This window comes from Lissotriton helveticus, chromosome 1_1, assembly GCF_964261635.1.
Source record: "Lissotriton helveticus chromosome 1_1, aLisHel1.1, whole genome shotgun sequence".
NCBI classification, from domain to species: Eukaryota; Metazoa; Chordata; class Amphibia; order Caudata; family Salamandridae; genus Lissotriton; species Lissotriton helveticus.
Genome location: NC_136057.1, coordinates 999,880,797 through 999,901,365, shown reverse-complemented (window position 1 = coordinate 999,901,365; position 20,569 = coordinate 999,880,797). Strand labels below are relative to the sequence as shown.

Below are 20,569 nucleotides of genomic sequence, written 5' to 3'. Positions count from 1 at the left end.
TGCACTCTCACGCGGGATGCGGGACAAAGTCTATGGAAGCTAGTAAAGGCAAAGTTAGTGTTCACGGGCGAACCCGACCTGGTAGGGAGAAAACGACAGTGGATCCTGACCCTTGGATAGTGAGGCTATGCTGGGACACCGAAGTGCCGAAGTTACCTAGCCCAGGGGCTGCAGCTGCATAGGTCTGAAAAGACGTCAGGAATCTCGTTGCCGGACCAGGAGCCTGGAAGAAGGAAGTTGCTGGCAGGCGACCAGTGAAGGAAAGTTCGATGGATCCAAGCCTGGATCAAGGAAGAAGGAAACCTGAAAGCAGAGGGGACCAAGTTCTTGAATCACTAGCCAGTGATTAAGTGGGCACCAGGATGGCACCGGGCGAAGTCACCGCAGTCAGGTGAGTGGGCGCTGCTGGGCTCTGCAGTCTCTCGGACCAGGAGGCGTTGTCGGCGACCAGGATGGAGGTGCGAGCTGTCCCACGAAGGTTCTTGCTGTCGACGTCGCTGGACCCGGGATTGGGCAACAAGTCTTGGCAAATGCAAGGCCCACGCGGTGGACCTAAAATGGCGTCTTAGCCGGACCAGGAGGGTCCAGGGTACTTCTCCGATGGAGGGAAGCAAGGGCCAGTCTGGAGCAACCAGACCAGCAGCAGTGTTGTCGTCGGGCGTCGTTCGGAAGGCCACAAGCCAGCGGGCTAGTAGCCAAACAACGCGGTGAGCAGCAAAAAGCAGAAGGGCCCCACGCCGATCGTGGAGATGCTGGGGGGCTGCTCTTCGGTGTTGGAGCTGCTCAGGGTGGGGGCTTCTCGGACCCCAAAGCACTCACCAGGAAATTACTCGGTGGGCTTGCTGTGCAGAAGTCGTGCAGTCTTGGCGATGGCCGGTCCCTCGAGGTCTCGTCGCACCCACGGTTCTCAGCTGTGCTGTAGAGGTGGGTAGAGGTCAGAGGTGCCAGGGAAGCCGGGTCTCGTCGAGCTGGGCAGTCGGATTCCGGAGGAAGGACGTGCAGCAGACCGCAGTGTTCTTAGATGGTGCCTGCGGATGCAGGGTGACTACTCCTTAGTCACAAGGGAGAATCTTGAGGAAGAAATCGTGAAGTCCTTTCGTGGAAAGTGGTATCTTGATTCCAAAGATGATCTGATTTGGAAGGGGGCCAGTCCCTACCTTTATCTGGGAAAAGGGGGCTGGCACGCGACTAAGTCCTGCCCTAGGGGTGGGACCAGGAGGGGGGTGGTTACACCCACTTCCTTGGCGGGCTTTTCCCCAGCACATGGTCTGGAGTGTCCCTGGAACTGGTTCAAGCCAGCCTATGCACAGTGAGCACCGGGGTGCCACGTGCAGTCACCTTCCTCTGAAGCCCTGCCTACCTACAATACACAAAATCCTGTCTGGGATGGTGCTGGCACCGCCCCTGGCAGGAAACCCTTTGTCCTTATCTCCTGCTCTGGGAGGACTCCCAGCAGCAGGAGGGCAGACTTGTGTCTCGGTGGCAGCATCCATTTTGTGGATGCTAAGGCTCTGTCTGACTTTAACCGGGGTTAGGGGTTACATACATGTCGTGTCCCTCTAGAAGGGTGGAATGCTAACCCCGTCGCCAGAATTGGCGAGGGGTTAGTATTCCAATTCGTATGACACCTTACTCGACATGTTTTGATAAAGCGATACCAGAGTTGGCATATAACCGCGAGGATTATAATGCACTTAAGAGTATATGGTATGCGATATCATGGAAACGGCTAAGGGATGGATCCCGAAAGCCGCAGACAGGCTCAGCTCATGCCAGAGCACCATCTCACACGATTCCAAGCACTCTGCCTTCAGGATTGTTAAGGCCTGCCATAGGAGTGACTGATAGGAGATCTGTGTGTCCATTTTAGGGTTAGATATAGGTATACTATATCTAAAGCAAAGGGTGAGTACACCACCTTGCCCCAGCTGTCGTGCAGCCAGTTGTGCCAGTTTAGTTAGTCAGCCCAGGGGTGGCATAATACATGCTTCAGCCCCTGGGAGACTTCTGGGTACACCTCAGCCCTGGGTACAGGGACTTGGAGAGGGCCCAGTGCCAATTCAGTACCTGAGTACAATTTGGATAGAGAGAACAGCTAGGCTGTGGGTCTGATTAGCAGGCCCACAGCCAGGGAAAGTCGTAAACCAGTGCAGCAAAAAGCAAAAATCTGGGTGATCATAGGATTGCAGACCCTACTCTCCTACATTATGACAATGAAAGTGCACTGGATTCTGCTGCTCTGACTCCAGTGCCTGTGCTCTCTCCCAAAACTGTTATGTTTGACTAGGTAATCCCAAATTGGTAAAGACTTTACCCTTGATATGTCCCTAGTATATGGTACCAGGGGTACCACATGGCATAGGTGGTAAAGAGGTCCCCATGGCTGCAGAACGGTTTTGTGCCACCCTGGGTGATCCAAACAAACTATTGACAGCAGGCTTGCCATTGTCGGCTGGAGGAGCAGTGTAAACTGCTGGAACTCGACTGTGCCCTCATCATGTGTGGCAAAGTCAAATGCCCTACCTTGACTATATATCTGACACCCCTAATGTAGGCTTACCCAGCCCAGGAAGCAGGGTGCAGCATATTAAAGGTGAGGACATATAAGTGCAAGACTATATAGTGGTGTGCCCCATTGGAAACGTCTATAAGTGTTAGCAGTCGATAGGATAACATGGGCTGCCAACCGGGCACTCTCTAGATTGGCAGCTCCATTGTGGTACCACTAAAATATGTCATGTTTGGTATTGCACAACGTGCTTTCTCAACCCTGATGGATTATTGTGCCCTGGGTGATGTAACATGCACCCAGGTGGCACCTTGGAGGCTGTCCACCTGGTTGCCCCAGCTTCTCTGTGCTCTGGCTGATCAGTCTGCTCTTTCCTGCACCTGCTGCCACCAAGACAGGATTCTGACCTCAAACCAGGCAATGTGAACACTCCCAGGATTTATAAAGGCTTTGGCAGGAAGGAGGTCACACCTCCTCCTCCCAAGCAGGCCAGTGATGTGGCACATCAAGACAGTGAGCTGCAAAGGCTGCACCACCTCTTGTATGCATCAGGGCTGACTCCTAGTGGAGAAAACAGTCCTACCTCTGCCCCAGGCACATTTGCAACTGGGCAGGTGGGAAATTAGCAATGCAGGGAGGTTACAGCCCCAGATGCTAGCCACATCTCCAGGGTGAGAAGCCTTGTCTGTATATCACAATCTGATTTCTGCCATCTTTAGGAATGACACGAATAGAGGGTTCTGGGTACAAAAGGTGACCTCTGAATGTGGTCACCTCAGGGGCAGACTAACTGCGGGACCAGCTGTCCATTGGCTACTAGCTCCCACATCCCTGATTCCTCAAAATCTAGAATTTAAGGGACCCCTCCTGACACCAGAACCTCAGTTTTGAACAACTTGCATCAAGTGAGTACCAAGAGTAGACTCAGGTCAAAGCCAACAGGACTTTACCCACAGCACCAAAGCAAAGGAGGGATACTTTGTCCCTGTGGCAACAGACTTGGAGCTGAGTGAACAACCCTCGTCCTCGGCCAAAACTCGGCACTCCTGAAGAGAAGGACCCATGTGGAGTCCAGAAGCACCTTTAGTCTCCCCTGGACTTGGGGCACTAGTCCCCTGCACACTGCAGGTAAAAACACTTACTGGATCTGAAGGATCCCTGGCCATCGGGCCCTCCGTCGGATCATCTAAATCCAGATGGTCAAGTGCATTGTTACCTCTGTCGGATCATCTAAATCCAGATGGTCAAGTGCATTGTTAAAGTTGTAGCCTCACCTGCCACTAACTTTCAGGCCGCTACCTCACTCCCCAGGAAAGTTTCAGTACCTTTCTGCTTTGCTTACCGTGCCAAGGCTTGTTGGGTGCCAGCCCAGCAACTAACCCCCACTGGGGGTGGGGGAGACGGGGGGAAGTGAGTGGGAAGAATAAAAAAAAGTACCTTCTCGCTACGTCTTTCCTGCGTAGTCCCTCGCTCCGGCCTGGAACAGGAAGAACACCTAGGCTCCCCACAGCCAATCACAACGTGCCGTGGTTCGGCGCTCAGACAGGCAGTGGGAGCCTGGGCATGTTCTCCACCCAGGCTGCAATACATCATGGGTGGAGAATATGCAAAGGGCGCATGAATGTTTGGCTGGTCTGAGACAGCCAGACAAACATCCATGCACACTTACAAAGTGCTCTCACCACTCCTCCCCCTGATCCTGTCCTCACAGCAGCCCAGCGCCCTGCAAAGCTGCCGCAGCAGGAGCAATTAAAAGGATAATAACGTCCAGTTATTATCATTTTATTTTTCCTTTATTTTACTGCTAAAAAGCAGTGGGGTAACACTCCTCCACCTTTGCGGAGGTGCCGTCACTGACCGTGCAACCTTTATCAGACATCAGCAACTGTGCATCTGCTGTGTTTTTGCATTCTGTTTCTTGCAGCCTCATCTAAGCTGTTAAAAACAACATTCATGAGGCTCCCATTCAGCACCTAGTACAGCCAGGAAACTCTACACCAAGACTCCATGGGCTAGGTAAAATTGATCTGACCATTGTGGCCTGGTCCAGGGGCCCACATGACCATAACCATGTAAGGGTTCCACGTAACTCAACCTGCAAGTGATAGATTGTCACTATTAGATTTTACCATTGCCCACAAAGTTTCACTTTCCATGTATTCATTTATACTGATCTAATACTGCTTCAAAAATCTAGTCCTCCGGGTATATGCAAGCTATTCCTTTTGTTTGTGTCTAAAGTACACTATTTTAATAATTTGGTGTCTGATTTCTCTCAAGTCATGTCAATTACTTATCATCCATGTTGTTGGTACTCTGAAAGGCTTAACACATGTCCCTCTAGTAAAGCCTGACTGCTCTTTGCCAATCTAACAGGCCTGACCTAAGAATTTATTAGTGTGAATCCAAGGACCATCCTTTGGCGTATTGCGATATTACGTGGTAAGGCAACCAAGCATACCACATACTATTACACTTTCCTACACTCCTCAAAAACTTTTCAGATTTAGTCTGACACCTGGTAAATATTCTAAGGTGAGAAATCTGCGGTTAATTCCTTTATCAGAAAACAGGGACATATAAAATAAAAGAATGCTGGCTATTCTGCAGGAATGTTACAACCACAGAGAGATGTAAGCATACAGAACGGTAAGCTAGGCCTACATTGAAAAGATGAAGGTAAAAAATAATTTCTTGTACTGAAATAGCAAATGGATCTAGCTATCTGGAGAAACAGTAGTGCATAAAATGTTTCCATTACCAGCACATTAGGCAGGTTGAGGATGTGGGCACCTGGCAGTAAAGTTTTGATATTTCTCGTCTTTGAGAGTGGCAAACAGATCTATTTCTGGAGGGCACCAACATTGGAAAAACTTGTGAAGAACTTGTGGGTACAGCTCCTATTCATGTACTTGTTGGTGTGTGTTGCTGAGAAAGTTGGCAAAGTCATTGTCCTTTTAAGGAAGATGCTCCACCAACAGGTAAATGTTGTGAAGGATCACCCAATGCCAAGTCTCGTGCAAACTGTGAGAGCTAGGAAGTAAGTGTGCCCAGACATTGATTCTGTATGTAAAACGTTGATGTCAAGTTGTCAGTCTTTGAGTACATTCCTGTCCTGGAGGACTGGATTGATGTAAATATTCAAAATAGGAAGTGAAGAGGTAATGCTCTGAGAGCAAAAGAGGTGGATACGTCCTCCTCTAGTCAATACATAAGAAACAAAAGGGATCCACCCTTGACTGGATACATAACCGTGTTCCCCCAGACTTAGTGGGTCTCCTACAATGGTGGACAGCACACAGCTCACACACCAAAAGGGCCCTTGGTGTCATGCTTCATCATAGGGGTCTTCCCGCCCCGCTGCGGGACAGGGCGTGCTGCACGCTACGACTACACGGGAGCACTAATTTTAGAACAAAACTGTGTAGTGTAGGAATGTGAGTGGAAGGGTCAGGAGTGAGTGAAGGAGTGAATATATGTTAAAAAATACCTGGCCCTTTGGAAAGAAAACTTTAATATTTCGTTGAGCTGGTATTATTAAAAGTGGGGAATGAGTTGGAGGAACAATGCTATAATGAGCTGTTTTTCCTGAGTCAACATGTTTTGAAGCCTTCCCCTGGCTTCTTCATCAGGACTGAAGGATCCCTTCTACACTCAAAATTATAATGCAAAGAAAAGTAAAAAGTGTATATACATGTAGATAATACTACGTGGTGTACATGTCAAAATAAACATGCACTATATACAATACCTCAATAGGTATGCTACTTAATGTAAATCTGGAAGAAAAAACATAACCTTAAAAACATAACATATGCATCATCCATCACAATTGGTGGTGACCTGTAAAAAAATTGATAGATACTGTGATATATCTCCACTATCACTATCAGTGACGATAAGCCAGTGTTGTGTGCTGCTGGTGGAAAAAAAGGCAATACAAAGGACAGACATACACTTAATAAAAATCACACACTCTATATCTAAGGACCAATGAATGCGTGTGGTAATTGCTGGCTATAGTAGTTTGGTATAACTATAAAATAGTTGGAGTCATTAGGGAAAATGAGGAAGAGCACATACTTTTTCTAAAAAGGGATAATACCCCATGAGCCTCAGAACGGGGTGGGAAGGAGTGTCTATATTCAAACGCTGGATACAAATGAGATAGGGAAAAAAGTTATTGGTTAAGAACGTCCTGCCAACCGTGACCGTGTCACATGGCGCCCTCTGGTTTTAGATCGGCTATGCCGTACGTACAATGCAAAGATCACTGTCTCCCCTGGATACTACCTTACCACGGTTCCGTGGAACTATGGGACCGCAGGGGGAGCATCCTTAAGTACTGCAGTTAATTGGCAAAAATGCAGCCAAAGTGGTAATTGATTACCAAAGCAGCACTAGACTGCTAAAGTTCACTCAGATATCGTTACCAATAGGAAAAAGAACCTCTTTTGGTATCTCTGAGACCGGGGTTCGGGTCTGCTGTAGGAATAAAGATTTTTGGATAAGACCCAATAGAAGCTTAATATTGCAGAGTACAGCTTATAAAGGGGATGGTAATAGAGTCAAAAATATTTTCTTACTAACATAAGGCGGTGCTCATATGGTGTGTATCACGGTATCTTGTGCCGATACCGCTTCCTTGAAAAAAACTAGACCGCTAACCTAGTCTGGGTAAAAAATAAACTTCCTGTAGTTATGAGACCGGAAAAGTTGTAAATACGGGGGTTATTGATATCCAATTATGGAATCAGCCCAGTCTGTTGTTAAGGAAGGAGTAATTTCTAGAGAAATCGATAAAACATTGAATATTATCCCAATTAATTATACTCACTTGGCGAGATCGTGCATGAAACATCAGGGATTAAGTTTACACCTTACCTCTATTAAGGATATAAATAATGGGAGTGGCCCTCTACTGGTAGGCGTAGAGAGACCCAGAGAAAAATGTGCATAAGAGTAGATGAAATTCTTGACACCAACAAAAAGGGGGGTGGGGGGTCGTGTTAACATTGGGGTGGTTTTCAGTGCTACCATATACTGTACAACAAATCAATTGAAATGCAAGTGTTCGAGAAATAACTTGTTTTTAATTAGAAAGGGTATTTGTTGTATCTTTTGCATGCCATTGATGTATCATTTCATAAGGGATCTTCTGAAGGATTGGATCTAGATTTGATGTCCCTATGAATTTCCTAGCTCACCCAGTTACGCCAACCGTGCAATATGAATGACAGCGAAAAGCTTCATCACAGAAGGTGTAAAATACAATGCAGGTTTATAAATCCATTTAGTCTAACAAAAGCTAAAAAAGAAACATATGAGCATATGCTTGATTGGCCTAATCTGGAATTCCAGGTAAGTATTGCAAGTATGGTCAGTTTCTTGATGCACATAGTCTTGGATGCAGTGCACAGAGACCTTACACTGCTGCATACAAAGCAACAAAATTAGAGGGAACATTTCAGAAAACACACAAGAAATCAGACACCAATTTATTTAAAAAAAGTATATTTGTATGTATTTTTAGACACCAAAATGAAAAAGATGCACCGGAGGGTTACGGAGATTCAGCATTTACAAGGTACAGCAAATAAGCACTTTCTACTTAACCACAAACAAGCACTGGTAAATTCAACGAATTTGTCACTTAGAAACTTTTTCAAGGAAAACTTGGGTAAGTATCAAATGCAGTTACATTGAGTTACTTTAAGTGACCAACTTTGGCAGGGAGCCAATCAGTGGAGCCAGCAAGGCTTTTACAAACAGTTACCTCCAGAAAAGAAGCAAGCCTCAGTCAGTTCCAGGCATTGTATCCCCTTGTCCTAGACTCCTATGGAAGCGGTCCTGATGCAAGGGATACAGAATGCGGAAGATACTCAAGCATGCTGTGGATGCCATGTGGTTGACGGAAGTTTTCCTGCGGCTACTCCTTGGTCCACAGGCTTGATGAGGAGATGCTGGCCATAGGGGTCGACGTCCCTCGAAACCCTCTCAAGTCAGGCAGAAGTTCAGTCATGACTGGGCTACCAGTTGCCTGATATCCTGATCACAGGGGAATACTTGATTGGGCGGTAACTTTCCTGCTGGGTGACCAACCTGCACTCAGATGGCCTTCCTGGGTTCAGCAGACTCTGGGTCAACTTTGAGCATCAGTTCCTGGTCCCTGGTGTTGCACGGCAGTGAGGGGCGGCAATTAAAAGATCTGGGCTACTAACTCGCCCCAGCAGGCTTTTTCAGCTTTTGTGACTCTGTGCTGCAAAAAGGAGGTCACCCTTGGAGTCTCTTGCTTAGGCTGGTATCAGGAGTCCAGTCCATTGAGATCGAAGTTCTGGGTGCCCTTTTTATGACCAGAAAAGGTCTTCAGGGTGGGACATGGTCAGTAGCCAATGGGCTCCTAGGTTCACTCCCTCTTGATGACCGCTTCCTGCGATATGTGGCATCTAGTTACTATCCCAGAATGATCTATTCTGCCTGCTCTCAATATGACAGAACCCCTCTCTGCACGTAGAGTTCCCTAGCACAACCCAGAGGTGTGGCTACCAAGGAGGCTCCACGCCCCTGAAGCACCAGTTTGGCAACCGGTTTCCCCTCTCCTTCCTGAGTGCAAGCCTGTCTACTTACACAGAGCAGCCCCTCTCCCAAGTGTTCACCATTTTCCCTTCAAAGGCAGCTTCTCCTTTGAAGCTAGCATTTTGGGCCAAAACCTGTGTAGCTTCCTGCCAGGGAGAGGTGACACCTCTCCCCCACACAGGCTTCTATTGTTTCCTTTCCTGGGAGTCGTTTGCACATCTCTTCAGGAGAGCAGAAAACTGTCACAGGGACAGACCCCGTATGCAACTGTGGATGGACACAGGGGATTTAAGGCAACAAAGTTGCACACTGCAACAAGTTACATTAATTTTGACTTGGGCATCAAGTCAAGTTTAATGCAACGAGTTTGGTACCTTACAGTGTCCGCTTTAGTTGCCCCATTTAAAAGTTAGCATGGCTGAGGTGTGAGCTTGTTACTCTGCTCTCGCCAATGGGACAACTAGTCTTTTCCACAGAAAAAATAATTGTGGGTTTTTACTGTTGAAACATGTAAAAGTAACACATAGATCTAACGTATAGCACTCTGTCTTAGGGCTCAGTTCAGTTCAAAGCTTTTATTCGATTTGTGCATACAAATCATACAAGCAGGAACACAATTAAAACATTAAAATCACAAAATAATCTTGCCTAAAGAAGGGAAAGAGCTAAAGTGCAGCAAGTGGAAGGTTTACATGCCTCTAAAAGTCAACATGTTCTTATAAAATATACGGCGTTCTTACATAGACTAACTGGGAATCAATAGAAATTACTACTAGGCCTTTACTGGGAACTGTATTAAAATTATTAATCACTCAATACTGTGTGGCACTATATAAATACCTTAATACGGACATTAATATAAAACTCAAAAAAAGAATAAACATATGCATACAGACAGGGATAATAACATTAATTTCATCATGAATAAACCCTGGCAGCTGTATAGCTCAAGTACAGACAGGTCAGTAAACAACATTAAAGTACAATACTTTTCCTGGCAGCTGTACATTTTAAAATAAAAGTAGCCAAGAAGAAACAAATCTCCTCGTTCTCTAATAAAGATAAAAATATCAGTGCTGTTTGTACGGTACAGATATTATATTTAATAAAAATTGGTTTAAGGTATTTAAGCCTAAAATACTGATAAAATTTACAAAAAAGTAAAAAATGGCAACTACTCTGACGGGAAGTACCGTCACACGGACAAGGTGTATTTGAACTAGTCTTTATATTTGGAAAAGCAACCAAGTGATGTACAATACCCAATCTGACCCGTGTCAAAACGTACTGATGGGAAGAGCGGGTCACAAATACAAGATAGGATTGCAAACCAGAATCTAAATTTAAATCTTTGTAAAATTTCAAAGTAGCAAGATTTCCAACAACTTTGTCTCGCTCAGCTTTACGAAAATTAAGGAATGTTATCTTAATCTCTTTTTTTGAAATAGATACAACCTTTTCCGGCTCACGAAACACATTAATATTAAACAAAAGAAAATACCAATGATGGATGTATCTTAACCATAATACCCGTGAGGAATAATCTAAACCTATGCAGTCTAGGATGATATCCTGAGTAAATCGGGTCTCTGATTTTGCCCAAATGGATCGCCACAATAAAAGTGGCCGAACTGCTGCTAGGTCGGAGATGTACTCGATCCCAACTTCGTCATGGATCAACTGTATGGAGGCGGAGGGGGGAACACATAATAGTCTCCTTAAGAACTTATTTTCCTCCTTCAGCAAAAGAGTATCCCCACAGTGACCCCACACCCCTGCCCCATACAGAGCAGAGGAAACACAGCATACGTTATATATGTACATCATATCATAGATACTTCGTGAGCCAAGTTTGGAGGCAAAACGAAAAATGCTACTAGTGGACCGTAACATTTTTATTTTTACGGCATCAAATTCCACATGCCAGGACCCGCTATTACTATATGTTATTCCCAAATAACAAAAAGATTTGACAGAGGTCAGCTTTTCCTTGTCTAAGAAAAAAGTATGTTTTACCTGCTTGGCTGCTTTACCGCATGACATTACATATGTCTTAGCTTTATTCACACGAAGCTGCCTAGCTTGTATAAACTGCGTGAAATTATCAATAAGGCGCTGTAGGCCCAACTGTGTTCGCGATAAAAGAACAGCGTCATCCGCATAGAGTAACAGCGGAACAGGTTTACCACCGATCAGAGGGGCATCTGCTAAAATATTGGTCAGGGATTGATCAACACCATTAATAAAAAGGGAAAATAAAAGCGGGGCTAAAACACAACCCTGACGAATGCCCCGAGACACTTTAAAAAATGGGGTACATTCGCCAAGGGTACCGTAGCGGACTTTGCATGAAAGTTTTTCATATAGTCTAGCTAAAAAATACACTATTTCCCTTGGTGCCCCTGCTTCGAGCAGAACCTCCCAAAGGATACTATGGTTAACCAAATCAAAAGCGCTGCTCAAATCAGCAAAACATAAAAAGAGGTTGCCACTTTTGGCCACAGTATATTTACTGATTAAAAGGTCCAGGTTTACGCATTGGTCCAGTGTACCCAGACCTTTGCGGAAGCCATATTGGACTTTAGTTATGATATTAAAATCAGTTGCCCAGTCTTCTAGCCTCTTCAGTAAAATCCTGCTCATCACCTTTACAGAGGCATCCAATAATGAAATTGGGCGATAATTAGAAGCCTCTGACTTATCGCCCTTCTTATGTAAAGGGATGATGATCGATTGACCCCAGGTAGAAGGAAATTCCTTTTCAGCCGCACAATTAAAAATCCTTGTTAGAATAGGGGCCCATAACGCCATTTCATCTTTATATAGATCCAACGGAACCCCATCGGGACCAGGTGCCTTGCCTCCTTTACTCAAAGAAATTGCTTCCTGACATTCTTCCAATGTTATAGCCAACGAAAGGGGCAACCATGGGTTTATATCAGGTAATGGTAACTCAGAAGTTGGCCCTTCATGGCTAAATATTTTGGAAAAATGATTAACCCAGTCGCTACATGCCACGTGTGAGGTCAGTTCTGGGACATTTTCTCTACTGAGAAATGAACTATTAATCGTTTCCCAGTAGAGTTTACTATTTTTGGTCTCAGCTGCCTCCCTCAACTTATCCCACGCCTCAGACTGTAATACCCTTTTCCTTTTATAAATAGCTAATTTATAACTAGCCCTGAGGTGTTGTATCACAGTCTTAACACGTGGTTTAGTGCCTAGCGCATTCTTTAGGTTACGAAGGGCGACGATGCATGTCTTGTCAAACCATCCTTGTTTTTGACCACTGTTGGCTAATGGGGTCTTAGTGAAAATACCCTCAATAATGATGTTCAAAGATACAAAACAATCTATTAAACAGCCAGAATCACTGTCATCATCCAAGCAATAACGAATTTGATTCTTGCATTGGGTGACAACCTCCTTCTGCTTAACTTTGGAATTTGCACCGGTCCATTTAATCCTAAGGCCCTTTGGTCTGATAGGCACTATATTGGTTGTACATTTACCACCTAAGACTCTTGAGGTGCCATGCCCCAAGAGGGTAACACGTAGGCTATTATGGTCACTGAGACTTTCTTCGTTCACGTATAAGTCAGTGTAGTCTCCACTGCTAGACAACAGGATATGATCAATAAATGAACATGCGTCTCTGCCCGTGAATGTAGGGCAAATTATTGCCCGTTTGTTAACATTACAATTTAACAGGGTCATATCTAACATGGCTAGCATATTATTTAGCGTAGAACCATAGCTACAGTGTTGGAAATGAGGGGAATCCACCTTCCCCCCCTGTTCTCTCTCATGGCTATCAAAACCACAGATATTCCCTTTAGATAGATGGCAAGGTTGCAGGTTAAAATCCCCCGCCCATACTACCTCAGCCTTTCTTTTCGAAACGTCTAAAGCTTTAATAATTTCCTTTTCTAGGGGCAGTAAAATATCCCCCCTGGTGGCGTCAAAAATGTTATTGTAGAAATTAACAATAACTAAGTCAAAGTTCTTTCTACATTCTATCCTTATAACTTGGCTATGTGTCCCCACAGTTGTACTATACTTAACCGTACAATCACACAGCTTAGTTGACACTAACAGTAAAAGGCCTCCCTTAGCCCTGCCCGAGCTAGATTTTGTTGCTCTAAGACAAAAGGATGCATACCCTTCAATATTAACAAGATCTAGACACCAAGTTTCCTGTAATAAAATTAAATCAAAACCCTCGTTCAGAAAGCTGGTCCAAAAGGGTGTACCCAGTTTGCTAGTAAGACCAGCAATATTCCAGGAGATAAGAGAGATTCCTGCAGGTTTTCCAGCATTACCAGCAACAGGTAGCTCCTGCTGGTTAACTGGTAATATTAAAGCAGGACCCTCTTCCTGAGAGATGGTAACCGGACCTAGTCTGGAGCTAGCAGTAATTGTGCCTATATCCAGGCTCCCCTTATTGCCTATATGCTGAAAAGGTCCCAATAATGACAAATCAATAGATTCGTGTGGTACGACTGAGGGCTTGACAGAGGAAGAAGAAGAATACTCTATCTCAGGATTAGGGTTGTTAAAATCCGGTATTTCTAATGGGCTGAGTCAGTCTACCTCATCTAGCAAGGCATATCTGTTTGGGTGAGCGAACTGTGAGGACATGGGATTTTGAGAGTGGGGCGGATCCTGCCACGTTTGTTGCCAAGAGTATTTATCCAATTGAGGTGGCTGGAAAGATTGCGGCCATTGATAAACTGACTGAGGCATAGGTGGCGGAAAATGAAAAGGGTGTTGCCAGTGTGCTTTTACTTGATGCATAGGGAAGGGTGATGCAATTGGGGGCTGCTGCTGTAAATTAACATGATGTGGAAAAAAAGGGGGCGGATAAGGTGGTTGCAACCAAGATTTAGCAGGTTGCTGTGGAAAATATCCAGGTCCACTATTGCTTTGAAAATTGGGACAGGGAGTGTTGGGTCGTACGGGCTTTGAAAGAAAATAAGACAAGGGGAGTGGATTAATTTGGGTCACAGGACCACTATTAGGTGCATTGCACACGTAGCTTGCTGCCCCTACATCCCTAAAATTAACAGTTATTACGTCCCCAGCTATTGATTTCTTACTTCTGCCCACCCAATCCCCTCTACGCACGGTAAGGATTTCACCATTCACGTTATTTGGTAGGGGTTTATGTAAATGAAGCCATTGGGCACATTTGTTTCTGAGCTCAGTAAACGTTTCCTTTACTCCCTCCTTCAATGGGGGAACCGCCGTCAACACGACTACAAATGGGGAAACCTCAGGTGGTAAGTGTATGGGCCTAAAACGTGTCTGCTTTGGTTTGGGCCCTTCAGGCTTGTTTATACTGGGAAGTGTAGAAGTTGAGTTAGATTTCCCTATTACTTCTTTAACTTGAACAATAGGGGTCGCTGTATTATTATCAACAACAAGATGTTGGTTCACTTGAACAGGAGTATTCCCCTTTGTAATCTGAGCAGATATTGATTGAACGGAATTATTCCCAGTTTGCGGTTTAGGGGGTATAACTGGGATCCCATGAACTGCAGTACCTTGAGCCTCATTTAATATACCATTTGGAGCCTGAGTACTCATTAGACATTCAGGGGTTGATTCTATGGTCCCTTGTGACTGGACAGACACTTGTACCTGCTTTTTTTGTGGCCATTTGGAGTGTATTAAAGAGGTTAGCCTATCCACTTTAGAAATTAAAGGCTTAATTTGTGCTGCTAAAGTGGCTTCTAGGTCAAGTTTTAAGTCTGTTACCATGTTTTGTACCCAGCACGGGATACCTGATGTCAATTGTGGGGTAGGGGCGATTAAGTTATGATTCCTAACTGGGGCTTTTGCTTTACTTTTGCCCTTCAATATAACCTTAGGAGCCCTCCCCCGTGGAACAATGGGTACAGAAACTGTTTCTGCATCCTTATGCCCACTCAGACTCGGCTCCACTTTGTCAGGTGACTGACAACTTTCGAGATCTGGTGTGACCTCCAGATCTTCAAGATCTTCAACAGACGGGTCCGAGTCTGATGGGGCAACTGATAGATCTACAGTATTAGGTACATTCGAAACATAATTAGTGGGCAAAGTTATAGATAAAGGACAATTATTCTCCGTCTGTGGAACAGGGGATTTGGCCTTTGCCAAAGGACCCAGAGATGAACGCCTAGCGTTAGCAAGGTCCATAGAGACTCTTTTTTCCAATATAACAATACTTTGATCGATAGTCTCATGTACGCGTGAGATAAAGAGATCTATTGGACCAGTCACCTGAGCTACCGCTGTAACTTTCTTCGCGCAACTTCGAGTTCTGTTGCGCATAGTTGACATATTGGGTATTAATTACAGGGATGAAGACACAAAAGTTCTGGGCCGGGGCCGTCCTCTGCCGTCCTTGAACGGCCTTAAACGGCCCGCTCTTTGCCCGGTCTTCGCCCCGGTAGTCGCCCCGCGCGCGTCCCGCGTGCGCGTTACCCACGCCGGTAATAAGGACTAGGCAGGAGGAAGGGGCGGGAAGAGGACCAGCTGCGGCCGATCTCCGCCGCTCGGAACGCTGGTCCTCGCAGTCCCGCCTCTACCCTGTCAGCTGGCTGTGTAGGTCCACAAGACGCGTTGGTGCACAGAGCACAAGCAGGGGCTTCAGAGGGATTTCCACACAGGTGAGACTCGCCTACGAGCGGCACCCGCGGAGCGGGGGCCGCGAGGCGTAAAGGGCGGACTCAGGAATCAGGCAGCGATTAGTGACAATGCTTCCTTCGGCAAAAGCTCCCAGGGTAAGACTCACTCCCCAAAGGTTTTGAAGAGAGGAGGAGGGGCGGGAAGAGGACCAGCTGCGGCCGATCTCCGCCGCTCGGAACGCTGGTCCTCGCAGTCCCGCCTCTACCCTGTCAGCTGGCTGTGTAGGTCCACAAGACGCGTTGGTGCACAGAGCACAAGCAGGGGCTTCAGAGGGATTTCCACACAGGTGAGACTCGCCTACGAGCGGCACCCGCGGAGCGGGGGCCGCGAGGCGTAAAGGGCGGACTCAGGAATCAGGCAGCGATTAGTGACAATGCTTCCTTCGGCAAAAGCTCCCCAAAAGGAACAATTAGGCACACCATTAATCGGCCTCCTTGAACTATTATTGGTGACATATCTGCATTTCTTTTGAACCTGGGTCCTCTCCTGTTTCCTCGTCCCATCCCTTCCTGAAGAAGACCCGTAGCAGAGGTGTTAATCTTCCCTCAATTGCGCCAGGGTCGAAACGTCGACGCATACACCCCTTTTTTACTGTGTTTTAGGGGCCTGCACCCTTGTGCCCCTTTTCCGTCCCCTCTTGTTTTGAATTGTATTGTGGGCTGGCTGCCTTGTGTATTTAGAATAATTGAATTTTAGTTGAACTTAATTTTATGAGAAATTCTCTCAGAAATTTGGTTTGATTTCCTTTCACTCGCTTGAGCACGTACCTTTTCTCTTTTCTTGCTGCATCTGGCAGTTCTTTTCCTAATTGAAACTGTGTTTAATTAATGTTGTGCTGTAAATAAATTGGTTGTATCTGAATTTGAAAATTGATTGTTCATAAAATTGGTTTAACCATCTACCTAGGGTATATGTATCTGGCTGTTGAGTTTTGTGTTCTTTAGGATTGAAAAACTACAGTGAAAAGTACATTTCATTAATTCATTGAGGATTAAGTAATGTGAAGGACCACCTTGTTTTCTTTACCGATAGTCTTTCCCCTGCAAAGAGTTCCTCTCCCCTCTTACACGGAGCCTCATGGAGGTGCTGGATTAGCTGCTGCATGGCCTCACAATGGTACAGGTCGTACCTAAGAGAAGGCACACTGGCTTTTCAATCCTATAATGAGTGATGCATCTAAAATAACCCTTTTCCCTGCCGCATCAATCGTTTTAGATAATATAGTCTTCCCAAGGATTTTTAGACCATATAGTCTTCCCAAGGATTCCCCATCGCCACCCATTATTGTGGCCTAAAAGGCTCTTTCTCTGGACACATGCGGTAGTAAGGGATTCCGGTGTCTCACACGGTGTCCTGTGTATCAGGTGGTGGGGAGTGTGGATGTAGAGTAGGTTTAGAAGGTAGTGGTGGGAGGTAAGGATAGTCATGTGATTAAGGAAGAAACACACTTGCCACCAGTACCAAGTCCTAAGAAAGTCAAAGGCGAGGCACCTTTTTCTTTGGGATGGCGATGAGTCCCCAAGCGGCAGACCTAGTAAGAATTTTCCTAGTTTCTGGGTGGATGAGCAGTTTTTTTTCTGTGTCTGGTACAGGATGTCCTGCGGGTTTCTCAAAAATAAACCCCCTCCAGGGTGTCTGACCTGGGCGTTGTGAGGGTCTTCTGTATCAACCTTTAAGTCGAGATGTGCTGACTCTTCGGGGTCAGCTTTGGCCCGGAAGTAGGCTTCTCTGTGGCCTGGGATCAAGGTGTCAGTGTCTTTGATGCCTAGTGAGGATGACATTTTAGTGCCGAAGAGGAATGTGGCTTTGGGGCACAGGAAGGTCGCTCAGCGCCTGGACTGTTACTGCATGAAAGAGCATGATGTGGGTCGGGCCTTGAGAGGAATAGTCCTTGAAGACTTTTGCTTCTTGTGCCTGGTTTTCATGCCAGACTCCCAGGGGAGCAGTGTTCTGCATAGACAGCTGGGCATTTCAAATGGACCTGAAAGCACTGCAAGGGCGTGCAGTGTAAGTTTCATCTTTGGTCCCTAAGCTGGTACTGCTGTGGTGGTTCGAGGAACTCTACTTCTCACTCTATGTTGGACGGCTTTAAGAAGCAGGCCACTACCTCTTCCTGCTCTTGACCCCTAAGGATGTGAGACAGGCCAGTCTCTTCATCCTAAGCTCCTAAGATGTTAGGTGTCATGTATAGCTCCTCGCGCTACACCTTATAGCGCACCCACCTTCTCTCTTCCCAATGTGTGAGGATTTTCTTGCAGCAAAATGTGCTATTTCTTTGCGCTTTGCAGAGATTGCAGACATAGTGTTGCAGGCCAGATGTACTTTGCATTACACCTTGGACTAAAGTGGAATGGAACTCATTCCATAGCCAAGTACTCTTGGGTGTGGAATGGAGCTCATTCCATAACCAAGTACTCTTGGGTGTGGAATGGAGCTCATTCCATAACCAAGTACTCTTTGGTCTAGTTCAAATAGGCCTCAAACAGAGAAAGAGTCAATGTTGTGCAGCTTTTAAGCGGTTTATGATCAAATTGAAAAATGTGAAGGTCTTCAATCTAAAGTTGTTGTTTCGTGTCCGGGGCAGATTAGAAAGATGCAGAACCAGAAACTGAATAGAGCAGAGGTAGTCCGGTGCATTTTAACAATTAGACTTCTGAGCAGCATTCCGACCCCAATAGAAAACGAAAATCTGAGATGGAGATGTTGTGCTGATGCACTCTAGAATGGAGGGGGTGGGGTGGGGTGGGGTGATGGTGGCGGCATTGGGGGTAATGCATGTATATTTATATCTATTTATTTATCATTTTACTAATATCAAAAGTGCTATCTCAATGCTCTGCTTGCACCACTTTAAGTAGTGTAATCTGCTCAGGTAATCTGGATAAAAATTGAGATTTTTAGCTTTCAGACTGGGGATTAATATGGTGCAATAAGATTTCTCAAACTTAAAGCACAGATGCGCACAGCCACGGGCTGTGTGCTAAGAAGTTCACTACCAAGCAAGTCATGTTCTTTCCCCATGCTTAAATCAGTCACAGAACAGTTTACCCAAGAGTGGAGCATGGCTCTCTTTACCAGTACTGTGCAAATTTCTAGAAGCAATGAGTAACTTGTTCTTCATTTTGTTTCAGTGTTATTAATGGTGGCCCACAGACGGCTATACCTCAACAGCATTTGGATGTACAACAATCTCATGCTTGGCCAATAGCTTTACCATTTTTCCACAATTAGGCAGCTAGCTAGAATAAGATTATACAAAAGCCCCCAACATATCATCTTCAAGTGGATTAATTTAGCTACAATAAAGGTACATACAAATAGGTTTTCACTACCTCATACATTTGTAGAGTTGTCTAGCTTTTCACTGCAAACTGCTAAATGCATGTCTCCTACGGTGAGTGGGACACGCTTTAGCACAATCACTTATGTGTATAAATTGTTTAAAAAAACAAAAATAAAACGCTCACTAGGCTCCACACTTACCAGCAAGATATAGCGTATGCGAGTTCTTGTTCTCAGGTACTTTGTCTGACCTCTCACAGGGCTGCATTCCAAGGAACTTGATGATATTATTGACTGCCTCTGTAAGAAATTAGATATTCATGCCTTACAGTTGAAGGTTATTTGCTTTTTGGTACATCAGACCTACATACAAAATTCCAAAACAAAAACAATTCAAACTTAAATTAGGATTGAAGCCGGCAAATGTATACATAAAAAATGCAAATTGCACAGTATTTGACTGTACTATAATAAATAGCTGTTCAAAACATCAGCACTAAAACAGTTCAAACAGAATATAAGGACTTGATAATATAAAAAGTTAATGCATAATCTGCAGTATCCATATGTCCGGATGACTGTAAGCAGCAAATATTCTAAAGTGGTCTGTTCTCAGTTGAGACAAATTATCCCTCCCCTTTTAATCTTTAGGTTCTTACTACGTCTACAATCTTCTGAGGGACAACTCTACAAAATGGACCAATGACACTCGTCTTTTGTTGGCAAATCAGACTTCGTAAAAATCTATTGCATTTTTTACTGTCTCATGCCATATTTTAGAAGGTGGAGCTTCTAATGCTTACTTAAGTCCAATAAACTGTATGCATTAAACGTTACAAAGCCAAATTATACAGATAACTTAATCGACGTCACAGGACCAAATGGTGGGATGTCAACGTCCACTAACCAAAATAAGCATTTACAATGCAAAAGGTCTCGCATTAGGAAAGTTTGAGCTATTGGTATTGTAAATGGCAAAGTTTTTATTTATGTTTCTTTTTTTTTTAAATAGTTAAATTAATAGCTTCGTCATTTACAATGCCAATAGTTATAACTTTCGCAAATGTGATACCTATAGCATTTGTATTGCAATATGTTTTGTATTTACAAACCGCGAGAGGACAAAAAAAAGCTCCGGACCACCGCCTCCTCCCAGGCCTTCAAAAGGGACCTCAAAGTTCTCCTCCTCCAGAGACACCTCCAAAAGTAATTCACGTCCTCTTGCTATTTGTGAGGAAGACTTCCCACTACTGATAATTTCTACTTTCCATGACCATGGAAGTGCCTTCCCAGTGTATGCCTGTGATTGGAGGGTCTGCCTTTTTGCAGTATTTTCCATGTACTGGTGTTCGGTGCCCTTTTGTAACATGCACACACCACTCTGCCCTTGCAACACACGGCTGCTACCTCTCACATGTCTTTGCCTTTGATACTTGCACAAGTGCCACCTTGCCCATGTAACGCTTGTTCCTGAGCCTGAGTGTCTAGCACTTATTGCAGGACTATACCTCTAATTATACTCTGTTT

The 20,569-nt window shown here is 45.0% G+C and overlaps 1 protein-coding gene across 2 annotated transcripts in view; it reads right to left on the bottom strand.

The window, feature by feature from the left end:
* Positions 1-20,569, bottom strand: part of COPG2 (coat protein complex I subunit gamma 2) — a 408,642-nt gene that overhangs the window by 14,796 nt on the left and 373,277 nt on the right. For both annotated transcript variants that reach the window (XM_078677502.1, XM_078677504.1), the window contains one exon: positions 19,244-19,342. In XM_078677502.1, the coding sequence (XP_078533628.1) occupies positions 19,244-19,342 (99 nt within the window). The remainder of the gene's footprint in view (positions 1-19,243; positions 19,343-20,569) is intronic.